This window comes from Filicampus tigris, chromosome 3 (genome assembly GCF_054856515.1).
Source record: "Filicampus tigris isolate MCC_2025a chromosome 3, RoL_Ftig_1.0, whole genome shotgun sequence".
Classification (NCBI taxonomy): domain Eukaryota; kingdom Metazoa; phylum Chordata; class Actinopteri; order Syngnathiformes; family Syngnathidae; genus Filicampus; species Filicampus tigris.
This window is the reverse complement of record NC_141219.1, coordinates 11,305,185-11,326,974: the sequence shown is the minus strand read 5'-3', so window position 1 is coordinate 11,326,974 and position 21,790 is coordinate 11,305,185. Positions and strand designations below refer to the sequence as shown.

The 21,790-nt window shown below is 41.4% G+C and overlaps 2 protein-coding genes across 5 annotated transcripts; both read left to right on the top strand.

Annotated features, from left to right (window-relative positions):
* Positions 1-67: 67 nt before the first annotated feature.
* Positions 68-5,933, top strand: LOC147149878 (uncharacterized). Of its 2 annotated transcripts, XM_086024875.1 has the most exons (4): positions 68-510; positions 2,491-2,775; positions 4,509-4,784; positions 5,816-5,933. In XM_086024875.1, exons 1-4 carry the CDS (start codon positions 396-398, stop codon positions 5,896-5,898), a joined length of 759 nt encoding a protein of 252 aa, XP_085881001.1. In that variant the 5' UTR covers positions 68-395; the 3' UTR covers positions 5,899-5,933. The 2 variants fall into 2 exon arrangements, with proteins under 2 accessions (XP_085881001.1, XP_085881000.1); XM_086024874.1 differs by lacking the exon at positions 5,816-5,933 and having other exon boundaries at positions 4,509-5,780.
* On the top strand, positions 5,836-21,184 carry LOC147149877 (AP-2 complex subunit alpha-2-like). Of its 3 annotated transcripts, none has more exons than XM_086024862.1 (23): positions 5,836-5,940; positions 7,850-7,918; positions 8,681-8,823; positions 9,318-9,511; positions 10,159-10,288; positions 10,757-10,858; positions 10,935-11,043; positions 11,968-12,118; positions 12,462-12,630; positions 13,573-13,710; positions 14,240-14,422; positions 14,502-14,599; positions 15,515-15,746; positions 16,335-16,511; positions 16,601-16,687; positions 17,571-17,728; positions 17,980-18,062; positions 18,909-18,999; positions 19,236-19,358; positions 20,054-20,170; positions 20,247-20,316; positions 20,438-20,572; positions 20,679-21,184. In XM_086024862.1, the coding sequence occupies exons 3-23, from the start codon at positions 8,773-8,775 to the stop codon at positions 20,754-20,756; spliced, it is 2,676 nt and encodes an 891-aa protein (XP_085880988.1). In that variant the 5' UTR covers positions 5,836-5,940; positions 7,850-7,918; positions 8,681-8,772; the 3' UTR covers positions 20,757-21,184. The 3 variants fall into 3 exon arrangements, with proteins under 3 accessions (XP_085880988.1, XP_085880986.1, XP_085880987.1); XM_086024860.1 differs by lacking the exon at positions 5,836-5,940 and adding an exon at positions 6,692-6,925; XM_086024861.1 differs by lacking the exons at positions 5,836-5,940; positions 16,601-16,687 and adding an exon at positions 6,694-6,925.
* Positions 21,185-21,790: the final 606 nt, after the last annotated feature.

Sequence of the window (21,790 nt, the reverse complement as noted above, 5' to 3'; positions counted from 1 at the left end):
AGGGTTAGGCACTTCATATATATTTTGTCCTTGTGTCGTAGCCATATTGTGCGTTCAAAGTGACGCGTTGCGCATGCGCACTGCTAATTATGTTGGTGCCAGAAACGCTGAAGATGGTGTCTCGGACACGCACTTCACTAAAACATTCATCTCGAATTACAGTGTTGACCGGACTAAAGCATCGGCACAGTGCGCGCGTCACTCACTATTTTACTGGACTAAAATAGTATAATTTAGATCTACGTGTCCGGATAAACTCGTCTGGAAGCTCTTTGAAGCTTCTCTTGCTAAATTAGCTTAGCTTGCTAGCCGCTAACAAAGAGTCTAGTTTTGTTAGCAATACGTCGCCATGAAGAGATTAAGTGAGTTTAAAGTGTTGTGACTGTCGCGTGAAAATGTGTGCAAGAAAGACAGCCAAGTACAAGGAGGAACTTTGTGCAAGAGAAGAGGACATCAGGCCACAATGTCACCTTCCCAAGTTGGAATCTCGAGTTGTCTTAGACAGATCAGGTTTGTTTACTCTCACTTGGTTGCTAAATACTTCGAAATACAATGACATAATTGACATAATAATGTGTGTTAGGGAAATCTAATGGCGTTCCCTTATAATTACAGGGACCCAGGGGCGTAGTTTGCCACAATTGCAAAAGTTTGAGTGTGAACGGTTTCGCTTCTGAGCAGTTTTGCATCGTAACAGTTTTGCATCGTAGCTTGCGAGTCAAAATTAACTTTTTGCACCTCATTAGAATATATTGAATAGACAAACTGATCTTGATAGATGTTTATTTAAAAAAAAAAAAAGTTAAATACATTCCGGCATCACTCCCAAGTCGGTAATTATCCCCTGCATCACGGTAAAAAAGTTACACTTCTGACAAGTATCGTTTTCACAACGGGATGGATAGGGAATATGGAGAGACCACGGTAATTATTTAGCCAATCTAAGCTTGACATGTCATATGGAGCTTTTCAATTAGCCCAGTTCCACACCGCGACCGCCTTGCTTGGCCCCAAGTGGTTATGTTCCATGAGACTTTTTCATGGCCTCAATAGGGTTGGGTAATATTCAAATTTTGACACCATTTCACCGCCTCCTGATTACACCGGGATGTACGCTAATACCGTTGCTAATTTTAGATTTATGTTGTAGCTTGTGCCGACCACCGCCCTTCTGTCTGGACTCGCAGGCCAAATCCGCTATCGATATTCGTTTGCCTTTTAACTAGTGTTGTTCCGGTACCACTTTTTGGTCCCGATACCGATTGTGCTACCTGGCTGTGCAATACCGCCCGATGCCGATACTGTACCAATACCTCGCAGTTTGAAAAATTATTCATGTTTAACTCATCACTTGTGAAGTATCTGTAGTAACATATACACACAGAATACATGTGTTGAATAAACAGCCCATATTCATAGCTCTTCGTGCTGTTGAGAGTGAGACATGGGCTTATTCACACGAATGTGCATTTGTAATAAAGAAAGGTGTGGAATTTGTCCATCTAAAATATATTCAGTGATTCTAATCGATCCCCACTGTGTGACGTCACATTTGTCTGCTGCCTGAGGGCAGGCGGTCAAGTGAGTGAGATAACAGAAGCAAAATATTTGCTAAGTCCGTTATGTGTTTGTAAAAATTGTTAACATCTGTGCTGTTTATGGTTGTCTTAATCAGTAACCTAAAGATTTTATTTTGTGATACCGGCAGTGATTCAAATTAACCAGTGGCAAAAACAAATAAGTTGTTTGAAATAAGACGCACACAATGGCTGTCAAATCTTCAACGTGACCACTTAACATCATCACAACATACAAGGATATGCTCTGATCACACTTTATATCAGTTGCTGCTTTCTTTTTTATGTGCAGTGGGTCATTAGATTACCTTTGATTGTAAATTAGAGGCAGACGTGATGCTTACCTGTTTGCATACCCATTCAAATTTTAGTGCGCATTGCCATTCAACGTTGATTGGGTCATAAGATTACCTTTGATTGTAAATTAGAGGCAGACGTGATGCTTACTTTTTGCATACCCATTCAAGGTACAGTGCACATTGTCGTTCAGCGTTGATCTGTTAACACTACATTTTTTGTCAGTCTTGCACACATTTTCACTCAATCACAACTCTTTACACTGATCTGATCTGATCTGGCAGTTGAATAGAACTGGTGTAGATGGTTAAGGTAATTTGCAAAGGTAGAGTTAACTCATTCAGTACCCGTGTTTTTCAGGCCACCTGTAAAATGACATATAAATAGGTCATTGGGATAGAATGAGTTAAGGGAACTGGATTATTCTTTTTTTGTTGAAGACATTTCACCCATAATCCAATCTAATTTATTCACTTCTATTACCTTAAGCATTGCCAAATCTTGTAATAATAATTTAGAAATGATAATACGCAACATCAAAGTCACAAGATGAAACTTGACTGAGCAAAGCTTGACTTTAGCAACTTGTGCATTTGTCTTCTTTTGTGTCCTCCAGACAAGGAGGCAGAGTCCGCCCAAATTAAAGAGGAGGAGCCAGAGTCTGCCAAAATTAAAGAGGAGGAGGAGGAGGAGAAGACAGAGATGCCACACATAAAAGAAGAGCAAGAGGATGAAACCATCAAGTTTCCATTGACTGGTGTCCGTGTGAAGAGTGAAGAAGGTGATGGAGACCACTGTGAAGGATCACAAACAGATGGCCTCATTCTGCCATTTTCAGATGGTGATGACATAACTTCACACTCTTCAGGCACTGACGACAACGATGATGAACACTCTAAAGGTGATGTGACATGTCACACTGACAACAAACGAGTGAAATGTTCTCTTTGTGACAAAACGTTTTTCAAGAAGTCAACCTTGAAAAGACACATAAGAACACACACTGGAGAAAAACCTTTTGCATGCTGGGTTTGTGGCAAAACATTTTCCAGAAGGTCCCCTTTAAGAATGCACACCAGAACACGCACTGGTGAAAAACCTTTTGACTGCTCAGTTTGAGGGAAAACATTTTCGAGAAAGCCAACTTTAACAATGCACAAAAGAACACACACTGGGGATAAAGCCACATCCCTGGGGATTCAAAGTGTGGGCGCGCTGTTGTGTCACTGGCCTTCTGCACGACTTTGACATATATCAAGGAAAAGGTGGTGGCAATGGACAAAAAGGGCCAAAAAAGAGTCAGTTGGGAGTTGGTGGAGACATTGTAGTGAAGTTATGCGACTTGCTTGCAGAGAAAGTAATTTTCCTGATTTTTGCTGACAATTTCTTCACTTCCATGCCTCTCATTGAGAAATTATTGGCAAAGGGAATCTACTACACAGGAAATGTGAGGAAATAACATATGCCCAAGTGCAACCTGATACCTGACAAAAACCTGTCCAAGAAAGGCCTTGGATCCTACGATTATCAATTGAAGTCCAACACCAACACAGTTTGTTTGAAATGGCAAGACACGAAAGCAGTCAGTTTGATGTCAACATATGCTGGACCAGAACCTATGAGAAAAGACTCTAGTTGGGTCACACATCAAGGATCAAGAGCCGACACAAACCAGACACCAATCAACATTTGACACCCAGTTCAATGGTGTTGCTCTGGCGACCCCAAAAGGACAACCGTAAGAACTGCAAATGTCATCTTTGTGTTAACAATGAGACAGAACGTCTACGCAATTTAAGTAGAACCTACAAAATATTGTGAATGGGTTTCGCAATAATTAGGTTGTATGTATAAAGCGTCACAGCTGTAATTTACAATATGTTATTTATTTGTTCTTAGAATCAGTCGTTGATTGATTGAATTTTGATTTCAAGTATTTATAGTATTTGAAGTATAACCTGAATATATATTATCAAAGATGGGACACCAGGTTAACTTTAACCGTTTCAAAGGTCTTTTGTTCAAAGAACGGAAAGTTTGAATAATTAGTCCCCCAAATGCGAGACTTTGGGAGGTGCCTTTGAATTTGGGTGTCACCCAAGATAAGAGCTAGGCTATGCCTTTGTTTGCTCTCTTCTCTTTCAGCTCTTGCTGGAACCTGATGTATATCACTTCTCTGTTCTTGTTTTTATTTTTACGGCCAAGTGCTCCAATCTCACAGCCCAGCCTTTGCTTAGGGTCAAATCAAACCCTTCAATTTGTCTGCTAGGCGAGAGGCAATGCCCTAAGACAGCATTCTTGCTAGTGTGTCTCTGAATATTGCCGTAGACCAAAATCGGAAAGTTGCACACCACAACTCCAAGTGGGCCACGAGACCACGTTTAGGTTTTTCCTTTTTGTTTTTCAATTTTTTCCTGCCATGCTGTTTCTTCAACGACCCATTTGCACCTACTGTGAGACTGAAATCAGGGCAATCTTCCAATTGTCCACGCACATGGGGGCCACATTTCTATATGTTCTTTACCAAATTGTGTACAAGTTTGTGCTTACTAAATTTTGTTGAAGTGGTTACATCAGAGTCACAACATTAGATGTGACTGAGCAAAGCTTGACTTGTTTTCTTGTGTCCTGCAGACCTCGATGAAGAAGATCTTGGTCCTGAGCAGCAGGAGGCAGGGTCCTCACAAATCAAAGAGGAGAAAAAGACAGAGACCCCACACACAAAAAAAGAGCAGGAGGATGAAATCCCCAAGTTTCCATTGACTGATGTGATTGTGAAGAGTGAAGGAGGTGATGGAGAGCACTGTGGAGGATCACAAATAGACAGCCTTATACCACCACTTTCAGATGGTGACGACATGACGTCACACTCGTCTGGCACTGACAACAACGGTGATGAACACTCTAAAGGTGATATGACATGTCACACTGGCAATAGACGGGTGAAATGTTGTCAGTGTGACAAAACCTTTGTCAACAAGTCATCTTTGAAAAGACACACAAGAACACACACTGGTGAAAAACCTTTTGCCTGCTCAGATTGTGGGAAACGATTCTCTCTGAAGGCACATTTAACAACACATATCAGAACACACACTGGGGAGAAACCCTTTGTCTGTTCAGTTTGTGGGAAAACATTTTATCGAAATGAGGATTTAACCAGGCACTCAAGAACACACACAGGGGAAAAGCCTTTTGCCTGCTCAGTATGTGATAAATGTTTTTCTACAAAAGTAGAATTAAAAAAACACACAAGAACACACACTGGGGAAAAACCTTTTGCCTGCTCGGTTTGTGGTCGAACATTTTCTGTGAAGACAAGTTTAACCATGCACACAAGCACACACACTGGAAAAAAACGTTTTGCCTGTTCAGTATGTGGTAAAGGGTTTACTACAAAAGTTGTCTTAAAAACACACTTAAGAATACACACTGGAGAAAAACCCTTTGCCTGTTCAGTATGTGATAAAGTGTTTTCTACAAATGGTCACTTAAAAACACACACAAGAACACACACTGGGGAAAAACCTTTTGCCTGTTCAGTATGTGGTAAAGGGTTTTCTACACAAGGTCACTTAAAAACACACTCAAGAACACACACTGGAGAAAAACCTTTTGCCTGTTCAGTATGTGATAAAGGGTTTTCTACAAAAGGTCACTTAAAAACACACACAAGAACACACACTGGGGAAAAACCCTTTCCCTGCTCAATTTGCGGTACAAGGTTCAGACATAAGGGACATTTAAAAGCGCACAGAAGAACACACTCCAAAGACGAGCCTTTTGCCTGCTTAGTTTGTGATAAAAGATTCATTCAAGAGGAACATTTGATAAAACATGAGAAAACACACTGAAGAAAAATGTTTTGCTTGCTCAGTTTGTACAAGTAGTAAAAGATTCAGTGATCACTGTCCCTCTTTGGATTCTTTTTATGTGACAAGGAACTTTCCTTTCCTATCCTATCGAAGTGAGATGGCCCGGAAGTGCTAGGAGACAAGGTTGTTACGATTCTCCAAATGATTAGGAAAGGTGCCCGGATGCAACCTTTAAACCACCGTTTGCAAAGGTAATTTCTGACCAACCTTTATGAAAGAAAAGGAGATGCATTACTCAAAATCCTTTACGGCAGCAGTATTTAAATTAATTTAAAGCGACACGCGACCAATGATGTTTACGGACTACGCGAAGATGCTCGAGAGTTTCACGCTAGAGATGTTAAAAACATATTTAAATTTAAATTTATTTAATTAAACAAAAACACTACAAAGGTGTTTATTTAAACAAACATACATCAGAAAATAGTCTTAGTGAACAGTAAAAATCTGAATATAAAAATCTGTCTCAAGTGTCCATGCAGAAAAAAACAGCTGTAAACATAAAATATTATAAAATACAGTATATAACAATGTATATATAATGTAAAATGAATTATGAATTTGCTTAATTTCTTTCAGTCTTTTGTTTGGAAATGCATTTAGGTGTTGTGCTTTTGGTTGTGTAAACCACAGTTGCCTTGTGTATGACGTTATTAATAAAGCTGCCTTGCCTTAGTCGGTCTATATCTATCTATCTATCTATCTATCTATCTATCCATCTATCCATCTATCCATCTATCCATCTATCCATCTATCCATCTATCCATCTATCTATCTATCTATCTATCTATAAAATGGTAATTGTAATACAATACCTCGTACATCATATGGACACCTCCATACATATGACAAGTCAGTTTGGAGTGAACAAAATGGAGCGCGGCGCGTGGGAGGGTATATCTCTCTAGGTACGGAGCGCGGCCCTCGTGCTTCCTGTCTGACAGGATCCTTTTGGGAACTCTCAAGCCTCTCAAGCCGCCCGCCGTCGGTTGCTTGCTCGCTCGCTGGCTGGCTTTATTACAGCGTGCAAAGCCGGCGTCTCTTTGGCCCGGTGGGAGCGAGTGTGGACGAGGGGATAGAACGTTTGGCCTTAGCGGGGAAACGACAACATGCCGGCGGTGTCGAAAGGGGACGGAATGCGCGGCCTGGCGGTGTTCATCTCCGACATCAGGAACTGTAAGTTTATCCAAATTAGCAGCATAGATAAGATAAAAGGGGACTTTATGACGTGCTCACCTCTAAACGATGAGTCATTCGTAGCCACTACTCAGTGGAACTGCATGTTTCCTGGTCTTTGCACGTTTTTAAGTCGTAAGTTCAAAGAGCAAATTACAGACTTTTTGACAGCTAGCCGGTGAGCTAATTAGCTGTTAGCTGCTAACGTCACGACGAAGGGCGTGACCGCCACTTTTATAATACAATAGTCACACTTTGAAGATACAGATGTCCTTTGAATAATATTTTAAACAATAACCGCTTTCGAATTACTCAAACCCATAAAACCGTACTTAAGTTCAAGGTATTCACTTTTGTGACAAGTTCGAGGTATCATATTTTTATGAGTTATTACAACTTATAAGCAGCAAATGACGGGAAATGTGATGTAATTTGGAATATCTTTTCTTTACAGATAATGAAAACAAGTGCTACCTCATGAAAAACATGTCCCCATTTTCAAAACAATTGATATTTTAAATGATTGAAAATAAATCATGACAAATAAATATACAATATCCGATACAATAATCAACCAGTTCTACAAATACCTCGTCAAAAGAACGTTTCACAAAGGCTCCAAGTATTAATTGTACTTGTGTATCTCTATTCAACCTAATTCCTTCCAAAAAGAATAGCGAACCTTGACTCAACTCAAAGACGATTGTTTTCTTGACAAGTTAAGTCATACATTCCTTAGGTATCATATTGAATGACCTTTACAGTACGGTATGTTAAAATGCCACATTATGAACATACACAACAACTCATCCTGGCAACAAAGTCTTGAAATTGTAAACAAATCTGAGGTAGCCATCAAAACATGTATTGATCCAAGAGGAAGTTGATGTTCTTTTAACTAACTTTTTGGGGGTTTATTTTCAGGTAAAAGCAAAGAGGCAGAGATCAAAAGGATCAACAAGGAACTGGCCAACATCCGATCAAAATTTAAAGGTAACTAACATGAGTGTGTACATACACAACACACAGTGGCATAATCCTACAGAGTGAACCCGTTTATCGCAGGGAATATGTCCCACACCCCTCACAATAGGTGAAAACCTGCGATTTAGAGAGACCATTTAAAAAAACACTTAACACATCTTTACTCATTGCATATTTATACACCAAACTGTTCAACTGATTATATAATTTCGTGTAACCAAAGTCTGCTAGCTTAATGCTAACATAACGTAAACAGAAATGAAAAAAAAAACCTTCAAACAACTACTTAAATGCACACGGAGCAGCAACGCATACAAAAGGAGGACACACTATACTCACTGGGATTTATTCTCTCTGCTTTTTGGGAACAACCAATTATTACATTTATGAAGATTGACGACATGCACGTGGCGGAGCTCAAATGAACTTAGAAAACAACGAATCACTCTGTTCTGTACTTGTTCTTTGCTTGAATAAAGGTATATTTAAAAAAAAAAGAACGAATTACTTGAAGTGATCCATTCACTCACATTCTCTGAAAAGATTCGTTCTTTTTGAATGAATCGTTGGCGAACGACCCAACACTAGGGTGCAAACGCTGAACTGAGATGTGGGGCAACACTTTCTTGTCATATTTACGTTCAAACTGCATAACTTGACTAAGTTTGACTTTATTACATCAAACTGTAGCTGACCAAACTTGAAGCATGATCACAAACCATCTGTCTCCTTCCTGGTAACTTGCTGATGTTGTTTTGAATGTGTGTACAGGTGACAAGGCTCTGGACGGCTACAGCAAGAAGAAGTACGTTTGCAAGCTGCTTTTCATCTTCCTTCTGGGCCATGACATCGACTTTGGACACATGGAAGCTGTCAACCTGCTCAGCTCTAACAAGTACACGGAGAAACAAATTGTAAGCCTGCCTTCCCCACAATGCTTCAATGGGTAAAAATAACATCAATATCTTCATTACAAAAAGAAACCACAATTTCTTCCAATTGTTTATGATCCAGTGCTGCCTTGAATTACACCTTTATTCATTGTGCCATCTTTCTCCACTGAAATGAAGGGAAATGCCATAAATTCATTCAGCCCTCCAAAAAATCTTGTTAGGATGTTTCTGAAATAAGAATAATTGCACTCTATAGTATATTACTTTATAAAACTTAGAGTAAACATCGGAAAAAGTATAATACATTTGATACAGTATATATCCACACGAAGAAGACGGTCACAGTGGTTCAGTTTGTGTAGAAATATTGTTGATATATGTCGTATATAGAATACTGGCTAAATTCATAGAACAAATATGCCGGGACTGTTGATTATGTCAGTGCTTGGAGCACATTATACAACACATCTCACCGAATGTCCGCGAAGCGTCATTGTGGCCCATGTTCCCTTCAGGGTTACCTGTTCATCTCGGTGCTGGTCAACTCCAACAGCGACCTGATCCGCCTCATCAACAACGCCATCAAGAACGACCTGAGCAGCCGCAACCCCACCTTCATGAATCTGGCGCTTCACTGCATCGCCAATGTGGGCAGCCGCGAGATGGCCGAGGCCTTTGCCTCCGAGATCCCTCGCGTCCTTGTGGCCGGGTGCGTGTCTTGTCCGTGTTCCCAGCGCTGGTTCTCAACCCGCAAAAATTTGCAGGACATTTTGTAGCTTCATTTAAAAAAAATGCGTTCCATCATATTGGGAATGGCGTGCTAATACAAAACATTCAGCCAATTACTAACCCTCCCAAACTTAGCTTTGGCCTAACTTAAATCCCTGATAGGATTGTGAAAATAATTCATTGATTTTTACTTACCGGTAATTTCTTTTCTAGTAAATAGTTTTTTATTATTGATATCATTTTTCGAATTAAGGCATATTTTATATCCAGAATAAAAAGTGTAATATTCAAATAAATAAGTATTTTTGCAATTTCTCCGACAGTTAGGATAACGATGGTGTAGAGGTACACTTGCCTGAGTTGTGTGTGGGCAGCGTGGGATCGGTTCCCACTCAGTGACTGTGTCTGTGTGTGTGCCCTGCGACTGGCTGGCGAGCCAGTTCAGGGTGTAGTCTGCCTTTCGCCCATAGTCAGCTGGGATAGGCTCCAGCACCTCCCCACAACCCTGTACAGGATAAGCGGTGTGGACGATGACACATTTAGGATAATGAGAGTCCATTTTTTTGCCCCAAAGTTTGAGAAGCCCTCGCTGCAGAGAGTGAGCCGCTTTTTTTTTGTCCTGTTCAGGGACACCATGGACAGCGTGAAGCAGAGTGCGGCGCTTTGCCTCCTGCGCCTCAACAAGACGTCACCTGACCTGGTGCCCATGGGCGAGTGGACATCCAGGGTGGTCCACCTGCTCAACGACCAGCACCTGGTAACACTTTTCACACGCACGTCTGCTTGGGGGGGGGCTAAGCTCAGGCTGGGCTTTTTCTGTTGAAGGCCGGCAGAGTCCCCAGATACCTATTGACCAAATAGAAATTGAGGCTGCTATTACACATACTTGACATATGATTGATATGCTGTATTGACTTAATCTAAAATCTCTCCAATTGAGTTAGAACTCATGATAGGTTATACTACACACATCCTTACTGATGCAGTACCAATTAAAATAGATGCTCATGCCACCAATAGCAATACTGATACTAATATTGATGCTGATACTTGATATATGATAGTCATGTGATAAGGTATGAATGACAATGTATGTAAAATGATTTCAGTATCAGGGTGACTACTATTGACTCAGTCTAGTGAGAGGGAATTGCAGACATTTTCGGTTTACATGTATTTAGGTTCTTCCCAAGGGTCCTTCAAAGACCAACTTGTTTGTTTTCAGGGCGTGGTGACGGCGGCCACCAGCCTCATCAGCAGGCTGGCCCAAAAGAGTCCGGATGATTTCAAAACGTCCGTATCGCTGGCGGTGGCACGACTCAGCAGGGTGGGTGTCACTTGGCAGCTAGATGAAAAGTAATCTGCTTTTAATAAAACACATTTTCATACAATATTTTGTGCAGATTGTGACGTCGGCCTCCATCGACCTTCAGGACTACACGTACTACTTTGTGGCAGCGCCGTGGCTCTCTGTGAAACTGTTGAGACTGCTGCAATGCTACCCTCCACCTGGTATTTATTCTTTTAATCTTAACACCTTTGCACATGTGCTCTACAGTCCTAGCTACACACGTGTGATGTGATATGATTAGGAACATTGATGATATTGCATGCATATTTACATTTCAAATTTTGTGGATTTCCAAGTTAATTCACTTCCATGGTTATTTCCAAACAATGCAACCCATAGGACATATACAGCTGCAGTAATTTATAGTGTTGTAAAAAAGTTCATTTATTTCAGTAGTTCAATTCATAAAGAAAAATCTAGCTCCATTGAACACATAAAAAAATACTTTTCAGAAGAAGGCCAACTGATACCCAATTTCAATTTATTTGGCCACTACACATACTGCTTTTACTTTTTTGGGGGGGTTGGTTGGGTTATGTTGAAAATTGGTTAATTTTTACTGCAATATAACAGCAGGGGTTAAGTAATTAAACTAGACTTGCTAGTTAATTAAATTCTTCCATGCCAAAAATTGTTCCATAGAAGATCAATTACAATCTTTTGTTGCAAACTGTAGCCAACATAAAATCTTGTAGGCAATAGTAAAGTGTAACCAGTATACTCGTTTGAACCATTTTTACTTGTTTTAGTATTTATCTTCAAGTTATTTTGAAGTTAAAAAAATGTAAAAATAATTTCTTTCATTAGAAATGGTCATTTATTTATTTGTTAAATTCATGATAAATACTACAATTACGAATGAGCATGAATGATTTCACATACACTTTACATGTACATATTGGAACCCTTTTTTATACCTCATTCAAGAATGACCTGGCCCTTTTGTCGGTTTTAAAGTCAAACACAGCTGCTGAACTCCTGAGTTGTTTGACTTTAGAAGCGGACCATTTTTGAGTAATCTCCAAATTGTACGTATATACCACAAAGTGTAAGTAGGTGAGTTATCTTTCCGTTTTTGTCCACAGAGGACGCGGCGCTGCGAAGTCGCTTGACAGAATGTCTGGAGACCATCTTGAACAAAGCCCAGGAGCCTCCAAAGTCCAAGAAGGTTCAGCACTCCAACGCCAAGAACGCTGTTCTCTTTGAAGCTATTTCACTCATCATCCACCACGACAGGTCCAAGTCTCACCCTCAAGGCCTTTAGCGAACACTAAATAGACAACCTCACAATATTTGTAAATAGACAACCTCATAATATTTGTAAACTATTTGCGCCAAGGGTACTTGCGGGTAGCAGAACGCAATTGACGTCAAATCTTCTTCTCAACACATTCAAATTACTGTACTGCAGTTGAGATGACGGCTAAAATCATCATTCAAGGCTCCCCCCCATATTCTTAAACACTCTGACTTGGTCAAATGACATACAGATTTGTTTACTCGTGGTGCCATTGCAGAAAGCCATGGCTTGGTCTTAAACTGTAAATATTGAGAAGTATTCTGTGTTGTTGTCCCACAGTGAGCCCACCTTGCTGGTGCGAGCGTGCAACCAGCTGGGTCAATTCTTGCAGCACCGCGAGACCAACCTGCGCTACCTGGCCTTGGAGAGCATGTGCACCCTGGCCAGCTCCGAGTTCTCCCACGAGGCAGTCAAGACGCACATCGACACTGTCATCAACGCTCTCAAGGTGAGCCACACCTGCTGCTACTCTTTGGCTAATTAAAGAAGTAAAACTGAAAATGTAGTGCACGCATATTTAAAAAATGATTAAGTAGCTATCATCATAAAAAATGTGTCAATCTTCGCATACTCACAATTGGGGGTGCGCCGGGTTAGCATAATCACCTGTTTATTGTATAAAACGTGTGTGAAAATATTGAATGTTTAGCAGCGTTTTGGGAAAATGTTTTTGGGGGGGGTTTGGGAATGTATTTTTTTTTTCCCAATGCATTTCAACGGTTGTCAATTATACGTGGATTTTCGCTATTCCCAGGTACCTACTGCGCTTTTATTCACAGAAACGTGGGGAGAAAAAAACGAGTCATTTTTTATTTTATTTTTGGGGCCTTCATTTGTCTTGCAAATCTTGTCTCGGGAGGGCAAGTCTAGCAAAGATAAACATTTTTGTATGAAAATTGCTAAAATTCCTTTCTTTTATTGCATGAAGCCAGTTTTGCTGCATTTCAACGTATACCAAGTGCTATAGAAATAAGTCTGGATGATTGATTGAAAATGTCCACTAAAATATACATTAAGTTAAATAATTTCTGATTCTACTTCATTTCCTATTCCACAATTAAAAAAAAACATTTTTTTAAAAAACTTACTTAAAGTTAAATTTTTCTCAAAATTGTAACCTAGAAAATACTACCCTAGAAGAATAATTTTTTACTTATTACATGACATTGTCATCATTAAAGTACCGTAGTGGGAGTCAGCAACCTGCCAAAATTGCTTAGAGTGTTTTGATATATGTCCCCTTTGAGTTGTAATATGGATAAAATGAATCTTTGCACCCATTTATCTTTTTTTCTTTCTTTTCTGAGCTGCCCTGATGTTACATGCGCTGTTTGGTCATATTCATGAGAATCGTCTTTAAAGATCTGTTCACACGTGTGTTTTCTTGCAGACTGAGCGAGACGTGAGCGTTCGCCAGCGTGCGGTGGACCTTCTCTACGCCATGTGTGACCGCAGCAACGCCAAGCAGATTGTGGCAGAGATGCTGAGCTACCTGGAGAACGCCGACTACTCCATCAGAGAGGAGATAGTATGTATTCACGCATGCATTCACCCCGCCTGATAATGTCGCTTCCACTCTGCTGTCTTGTCACTTCTGTCGACTGAAAATGACATCACAGTTGCTCAGGGCTCAGAGAACGACCAATCACAGCTCACCTGTTTTCTTAAGATGAGCCATGATTGGTCGTTATCTGAGCATCTGCGATGTCATTTTCGGTCGACAAAAGTGACGAAGGTGGATGGAATTATGAACTGTTCAAAATATACCAGTCAAGCCTTTGCTAGAAGGCAAAACATGTCAGGAAAGGCCTACTCAAACAGCTGAACGTTTTTTGGTAGTTTTTTTTCTATTTCCCCCCTCAAAAGGATTTCTTTTATTTGATCGTATAGCTTATGTCACAAATGGTGGAAGATTTTTTTAAATGATTTAACTTTGTCTTATTTTTGATATCCCAAAATCCATTCATTTGAATAGGGGTGTGTGCACTTTTTGTATCCACTGTATGTCAAATATCAAGCTTTTCCACAACACTTTCCTCTCTGTATCTCTCCTCCAGGTGCTCAAGGTGGCCATCCTGGCCGAGAAGTACGCAGTGGATTACACTTGGTACGTGGACACCATCCTCAACCTCATTCGCATGGCCGGGGACCACGTGAGCGAGGAAGTGTGGTATCGCGTCATCCAAATCGTAATCAACAGAGACGACGTGCAGGGCTACGCTGCCAAGACCGTCTTTGAGGTGAGCATAGACGAGCCGGCTCGCGTTTCTTGTGATGCGGTCCTGGTCTTCGACGTCATGGCTGGTGAATTCTTCCTAGGCGCTTCAAGCACCCGCCTGCCACGAGAACTTGGTGAAAGTGGGAGGCTACATCTTGGGGGAGTTTGGCAACCTGATTGCTGGAGATCCGCGCTCCAGGTACAACCTATCATCCAATTTAGTCTTTCTCTAACTTACGGATGTTTGAAATGTACTTCCTTGACTTCATTGACAGAGTTCCCGGTGAGCCTTAGAAACTCTTGTAAGGCACTGAATCCATGAATCTCAAAACAAGGTCTTAATTGGCATTAAATGCCTAAAATCAATCTTTCAACAGCAGGAACAGCAGGAATTTATGATTGTAAATAGTTTCAAATATCCAAATAAACTCTTACAGCGGGAGCAGATGCCCGTCATTTGTGTACTGTAGCAAATTCGGACAACAGGAGAAGATGCCGTCATTTGTGTACTGTAGCAAATTCGGACAACAGGAGACTTTGGGACCATTGTAAAGTTAGTCTTAAATTTCTTTTCAAACGGAATTAAAAAGTCTTGCAAATCATTTCCCTAAAGCTGCCGGACAACCACAAAATGGATCTCTTCAAATCAGACACTTGCATTCTGTTACTCGGAAGTAATACTGGCGCCTGTTGCGTGCAAACATTCTGAGTTGGACTTTGCTATGTAGGGCTGAACATGATCAATTATGGGAATTCATCTCCTATAAGTGGATCCTGGTAGATGCCGGCCAATATGGCATTTTCGGGGCCGTTGCCTACACCGTTATTGGAGGGAAAAAAACCCAATTAAAGCAGATGTCCAATTTATTGGCTGATGTATGAAATAAGAACATTGATATACATAGGATAAATATTGCACATGAAGCAAAATTGTTCACATAAGGAGTTGAGAGCAAGATAGTGCAGCACAGCAGAACCTCTGCACAGAAAAATGTATTGATGATTGCTTTATCTGGAAGTCTATAATGGGCCTACTTCCTGGACCTAAAAAGTTTGATAGCCTCTGAACTAAGATAGCTAACTGTTCCATGTTGCGGTGGCTGTTGCCCTTCAGCCCGCTGGTCCAGTTCAACCTGCTTCACTCCAAGTTCCACCTGTGCTCGGTGCCCACGCGGGCGCTGCTGCTGTCTGCCTACATCAAGTTCATCAACCTGTTCCCGGAGGTGAAGAGCACCATCCAGGAGGTTCTGCGCTCAGACAGCCAGCTCCGCAACGCCGACGTGGAGCTGCAGCAGAGAGCCGTCGAGTACCTGAGGCTCAGCTGCATCGCCACCACAGACATCCTGGTGCGTGATGCCACGGGTCGGGCGGCGACGCGCTTCGTGTCGTCAACTGTCGCTCTTGTTGCGCGCTTCTCCTCATTTTCGATCATACGCCTCAAACATCAAATGACAAAAACAACAAAAGGTAAAACAAGACAATAGACACAGCAATACAAACGCAATGTTCAACCACACCGACAGATCGAGAAAGAGGCTTCAAGCTCAGCACGCCCAGCTGAAGTTTACTTTCAAACTAAACTTAATTCCGTTTAGCTTATTACTAACAAACTGACGCCTGTTGCTGACGGTTAGCATCAATCGTTGCGCTACAACAATTGACCAATAGTACAGCATCTAACAGAGTCACTTAAAGTAGTAGTAGAAGTCGTATTTCTGCTCAAGTCTTCATGACTGTTGTATTATACTGCCGCCTGGTGGCCAAGGCAGGCACACCAGAAGGAGCAGCGTGATTAATTGGATTGCAGCAATAAATCATGATGATACTGTTTAATTGTTGATTTGATTTTCTTATGTCAGCTGGTAAATGATGATGAGTTTGATGGAGCTTTGTATTTGAATGCGGTCTTGCCTCTTTTTCTTGACGCCGCGCAGGCCACCGTCTTGGAGGAAATGCCTCCTTTCCCCGAGAGGGAATCCTCCATCCTGGCTAAGTTGAAGAAGAAAAAAGGACCCGGCAACTTGCCCGGCATCGACGACACGCGGCGCAACGTGAACGGCGCTACGGAACACAACAACGGCGAGAACGCCGCCGACACGGACGCCGCCGCGGTAACGCCAAAGTCACGCGCTCACTTTTCTTTTGCCTTCACGTTGACTTTGACTCCTTTATTTATCCTTTTTTGTCCTCCTTCCATCAGTGCTCTCCTTCATTTATGATGGCACCTCTGGCCAACAGGCCGCGTCCTGCCCACTCTATTCCCATCATGCTCTCTGCCGGCACGATGGTACCTTCATGCTGTGGTATTATCTCTGCCACAACATTAGATGCAGCTACACAATCTAATGAGAGCCAATACAAAAACGATGGCGTACCTAATGTTGTGGCCGTTGATTCTATATGAACTAAGGCTTAATGACGTTTGCAGTGATGTGAATTGCTAAAAATGATCACATTAACTGCCCTCTTTTTTTATGTAATGCAACCTACCTCTTCCTGTATTTCCACTTCCTTTGGCTAAGGGGATGATATCTTTGATTTCTTTCTTTCTTTTAACATGGTAACTTTTTATGTGTTAAAACAAATGAACGCTATCATAAATTTGGCCTAAACGCCTCTTTGTCTCTTCCTCCCTATCCGCTTCCTCAGACTAAAGCTATTATACGTTAATGTTTTTTTACGTTGAATGATTTTAGTGTATCGTTGCTGTCTCTTCCGACACCTTATATTACCTTCTTGAGCCTGAACAAATATGCTTCTGGTTCAATTGCTTCGTATAGTCTACGTGTAACTTTATTCCTTTCCAACTCGCCAGCTTTTGATAAGTTGTTGAAGGAGAACTGTACGCGGCCCGGTAATTGGTCTTTTTTTTTTTTTTTTTTTTTTTCGGCTGAGCATATATTTCCCAGTCTGGAATGTAACATTCCCAAAGCTGAATATCACAGACAAGCTGAGCAAGAGCCTCTTCCACATCGATGCGTTGAAAAACATACCGGGTACTTGAAGAATAGGTCGGTGGCAGTATGCTTTGATTCCAGTTGACGAGTATCCGTGGCGGTGATGAGTTAAAAAGCGAAGGTTGCTGCCGCTGCAGCACGCAGCTCAAACTTCATGTTTGTGAGGAGAAGCTGAAGTTTGGAAATGAATTTGGACTCGTATGTCCCACACAGAACTCTGCACATCCCTTCAACGACCTGCTCAACCTCAACTCGCCCCCCGCCACCAACTCCGGCCTGCTGGTGGACGTCTTCTCAGAAGCAACGCCGGACCCCGTCTCTGCCGTCGCCTACGCCCCTCCCCCTGAAGTGTCTGACGAAAGTTTCAGCAGGTTTGTTTGGCCAAAATCCCATACAATAAATCTCTGAATTCATTTTACAGGGTGTTTGAGGCATAAAAACAAGGAAATAGTCAACTTCAATGACAAAGGCTTAATGCGGCACATCAGAACTTTGATATCGATGAGGCTCCCCGTCTTAAAAGTATACGTAAAAGTGAACTTGAGAAGTTCCTTGGCATTAACAGTAATTTCAACTAGATGTTCCTAAACACTGTTGCGTGTTTGTGTTTTTGTTTATGCAGGTTTGTGTGTAAGAACAACGGCGTTCTCTATGAGAATCAACTTTTGCAGATTGGCCTGAAGTCCGAGTATCGGCAGAACCTGGGTGAGCGCTGAGCAGCTTTCATTCCCCTGGGAACCTTAACACAGGACTCTTTCCGGTCTTGTGCAGTATGCAAATGAGCGCCAAGATCCTCCCCTGGAAACTCTTGGCATTCTTAAAATTCGAGCAATCCCGCACTGTTGTGTATGTGATGTAGTGTAATAGTAGTGGCGTTCAGGGCCGTAACCATTTTGAAATGTCAGTCATAATTGCTGAGATCCCGAACATGTTTATTCGTAAACTGACTGTGTGTGTGTGTGTGTGTGTGTGTGTGTGTGTGTGTGTGTGTGCTCTGCATGCTAGTAGAACAACTACATGCTACTAGTAAGGTGAAACTACACTCGTTTCCATGCCATCCCAGAGAAGGAGCAGACTTGTTCTTTATGTCACTCAAATAGTATTGAAAATGAAATGCATTTTTTGTTTTATTGTCCTCTGTCATGATTTGCGGAGGCTATTATTCTGTAAGCTGTCAGATCTGGCTGTATATTTGTTTGTAATGTCAGAGGAAGAAAGACTCAGGTATCTGTTTAAGAATACGCTGGGCATCTTTAATTGTGTATGACACTAAATAAGAAATGAACAAACACCTGCATGCTACTAGTAATACTCGTGACATGAAATTGTACAAGTGAACAGCCAGTGCTTCACTGGTTCTGCTAAAAGCATGCAGTCGTCAACCGGTGCACAGTTTTGCCTCACAGATAACATTCTACAAGTGCAGTAGGGTAAAAAATAAAAATGAAAAATGTAATAGTGTGCTGAATTGTCCATGTACTAGTGAGAACAAAGCATACTCGTACATGGAATTAATGGTGCTTAACCTTCATTTCAAATGTCTTCCTCCAGGTCGCATGTATGTCTTCTTTGGCAACAAGACGTCGAGCCAGTTTGTCAGCTTCTCCTCAACGGTGAACAGCCAGGACGCACTTAAAGCTCATATCCTTTCTAACGCTAGTTTCTAAACGACCTAATTGTGATATTTCAAATCATTTTGATTGTCTATTGTCATATGCTTACATTTTAAGGAGGAGAATTTAGGTTTGTGTGTTACCTGCAAGTTATAATTTTAAACAATACTGAAATTGAGATGCACCTGGAAAAGAGGCTTCAGGGTTACCAGCAGCAGTGGCGTTTGGTCTGGAGGCGCGTTCTTTCTTTAACAAGGAATCCACAGGTGAACGTCCACGCCAAGGCGGTGGATCCCGTCATCGAGGGAGGCGCTCAGGTCCAGCAGATTCTCAACATCGAGTGCGTGTCAGAGTTCAGCGACGCCCCGCTGCTCGACATTCAATTCAGGTACGTCATCCCTAGCTCGCTCATGTTTGCTGCATCCCCGAAAATACGTTACGCCCCCCCCCCAAATAGCAACAATTTTTGGACAGTTTTGCAAATTTGTGAAAAGAAAAAAAAATACATGAGCATAACTATTCACAACCTTTAGTTCAAAAAGCAATTCATACGCATCATGGTTCCACTGATGATATTTGAGATTTTTCTACAGCTTCATTGGAGTCCAACAAAAATTTTGTTCTTGTCAATGTATGACTTTTTTCTTATAATTTAACTTTACTCCCCTTCGTTCTCTTGAAATAGCATTTTTTTTTTCTCATAAAATGATGGCTTTTTGTAAAGGTTCTCAGAATATAATTGTATGCCACTAAATTTTCGGTTCACCATGAAAATACCTTTTATTCCCTCAGACAACAGATTGTTTTACAACTTTATTCTCCTGAAGTTGCATTTTTAAAATAGAAAATAGCATTTTTTCTTTCCTTGTTCGACATTATTGCATAATATGACAAAGTTTTTCTGTAAAATTGTTTTTGCAAACTTTGGAATTTGTTGTGGTATTACACTGAACCTGCGCAACTCTAAAGTTTGGACTTCCCTGTCAAACCTCCTAACAAACGCTTCAATACAGCATGGGCCCAAAATGCAAGTTGATCTGGCAAAGCTTCACTGTACACAGAGTGGCGCGTGCGTGTGCGCAGGTACGGCGGCGCCCCACAAAACATCTCCATCAAACTCCCTGTGATGCTCAACAAGTTCTTCCAGCCCACTGAGATGACGTCACAAGATTTCTTCCAGCGCTGGAAGCAGCTTGGCCTGTGAGCCTCGTGCACAGCCGCCCCCAAAATCGACGCACGGCAACTTTAAGCCATTCAGACTTTTGCTCTCTTCCAGTCCCCAGCAGGAAGTCCAGAAGATCTTCAAGTCCAAACACGCCATGGACACCGAGGTCACCAAGGCCAAGGTTGAATTTCGCCACTTCTGAAAAAAAATGTTGAAATCAGTTGGGCTTAATGTGTTTTGGCGAAGAAGGTTGTCAAAGTTAACATTCTGTTTTGTTGTTAACACTTGTCGTCGTTTGTTAGATTTTAGGTTTTGGCGTGGCGCTGTTGGAGGCCGTCGACCCCAACCCGGCAAACTTTGTCGGAGCTGGCGTCGTTCACACTAAAACTTCTCAGGTGGGATGCCTTCTCAGACTCGAGCCCAACACGCAGGCGGAGGTAATGCACGCACACGCACATAGACATGAAGTTATTTTAGATACATTTTGTTCTGCGTTCTTACAAGTGTGCATGTTTGTGTGTGTGTGTGTGTGTCTCTCGTCAGATGTATCGCCTGACTCTGCGGACCAGCCGCGACACCGTGTCTCAGAGACTTTGTGATCTGCTCTCAGATCAGTTCTAGATGCTTCTTTGTACAGTTTGTAAGTTTTTTTTAATGTATTTTTGGCACATAGCTTTACGGCCTTCGACACGCAGCGCAGGTGTCCATCGCCCCAATGTGCTGACCTGTGGCTGAAAACACTGTTACTGAGTTTTTTTTTTTTTTTAAGAAGGATCTTGCCATCTTGTCACCATTTTGCATGTGAGTATGATATCACCACGGAGACGGTGCTTTAACGCCTCACACTCTTGCTGTTTGTAGGCCTTTCAAGCAACACACACGCACACTTTGTACTGGAGCTTCCAATAGTGCCTTTTACGTGAAACACTAGCACACTGCCACACTACTTCTACCTGAATGCATTTCACACACTTTACACTCTATTTCCTAATGCTTCTCACTGCCTTAAGAGTTGTTTTGTTTGGAAATAAAAGCTTTCTCCACATAAAGAGCCACTCCTAAACCCGGAAAAAAATTAGAGGACAAAAAGTTCAGGGTACAAAAATTTCAACCTCCGTATTTCATGTGAAAAACTTTTTGTGGAGGTATTTCTGAGTGTGTTCAAGAATCTTTTGGGGTTAAAAAAAATTCCATGCATTTATAATGTATCAATTATACTGTGTCAATTATACGCAGATTTTGCTAATAACAGGGGTCCACTTAATGTGTATACCTATGTTATACTGCCCACTGGTGGCCAAGGCACAAACCAAAAGGGGCAGCACAATATCCACAGAAACTGAAGCAAGAAATTTGGCAATTTCACTGGTCAACAAATGTTTCCAACAAATTTTTAATCATAGATGCAAGGAAACTTTTCCAAATGAATATTTTGGGCTGATTCCGAATCAGCCCTCAATTTTTCTCATGCACATCAAGTTTTCATAATATAACAATAAAATAAATGTTATTTCGCAATGTATTTCATAACATTTTCAAATGAAGGGTTAGGTTCAGCAACAAGTGGATTTGAGTTTTCAAACGTCATAGCTAAAATTAGCCCGAGGTGGGCATTTTACTAAATTTTGCTGGTGCATCATCCGTCAACGGCCAGG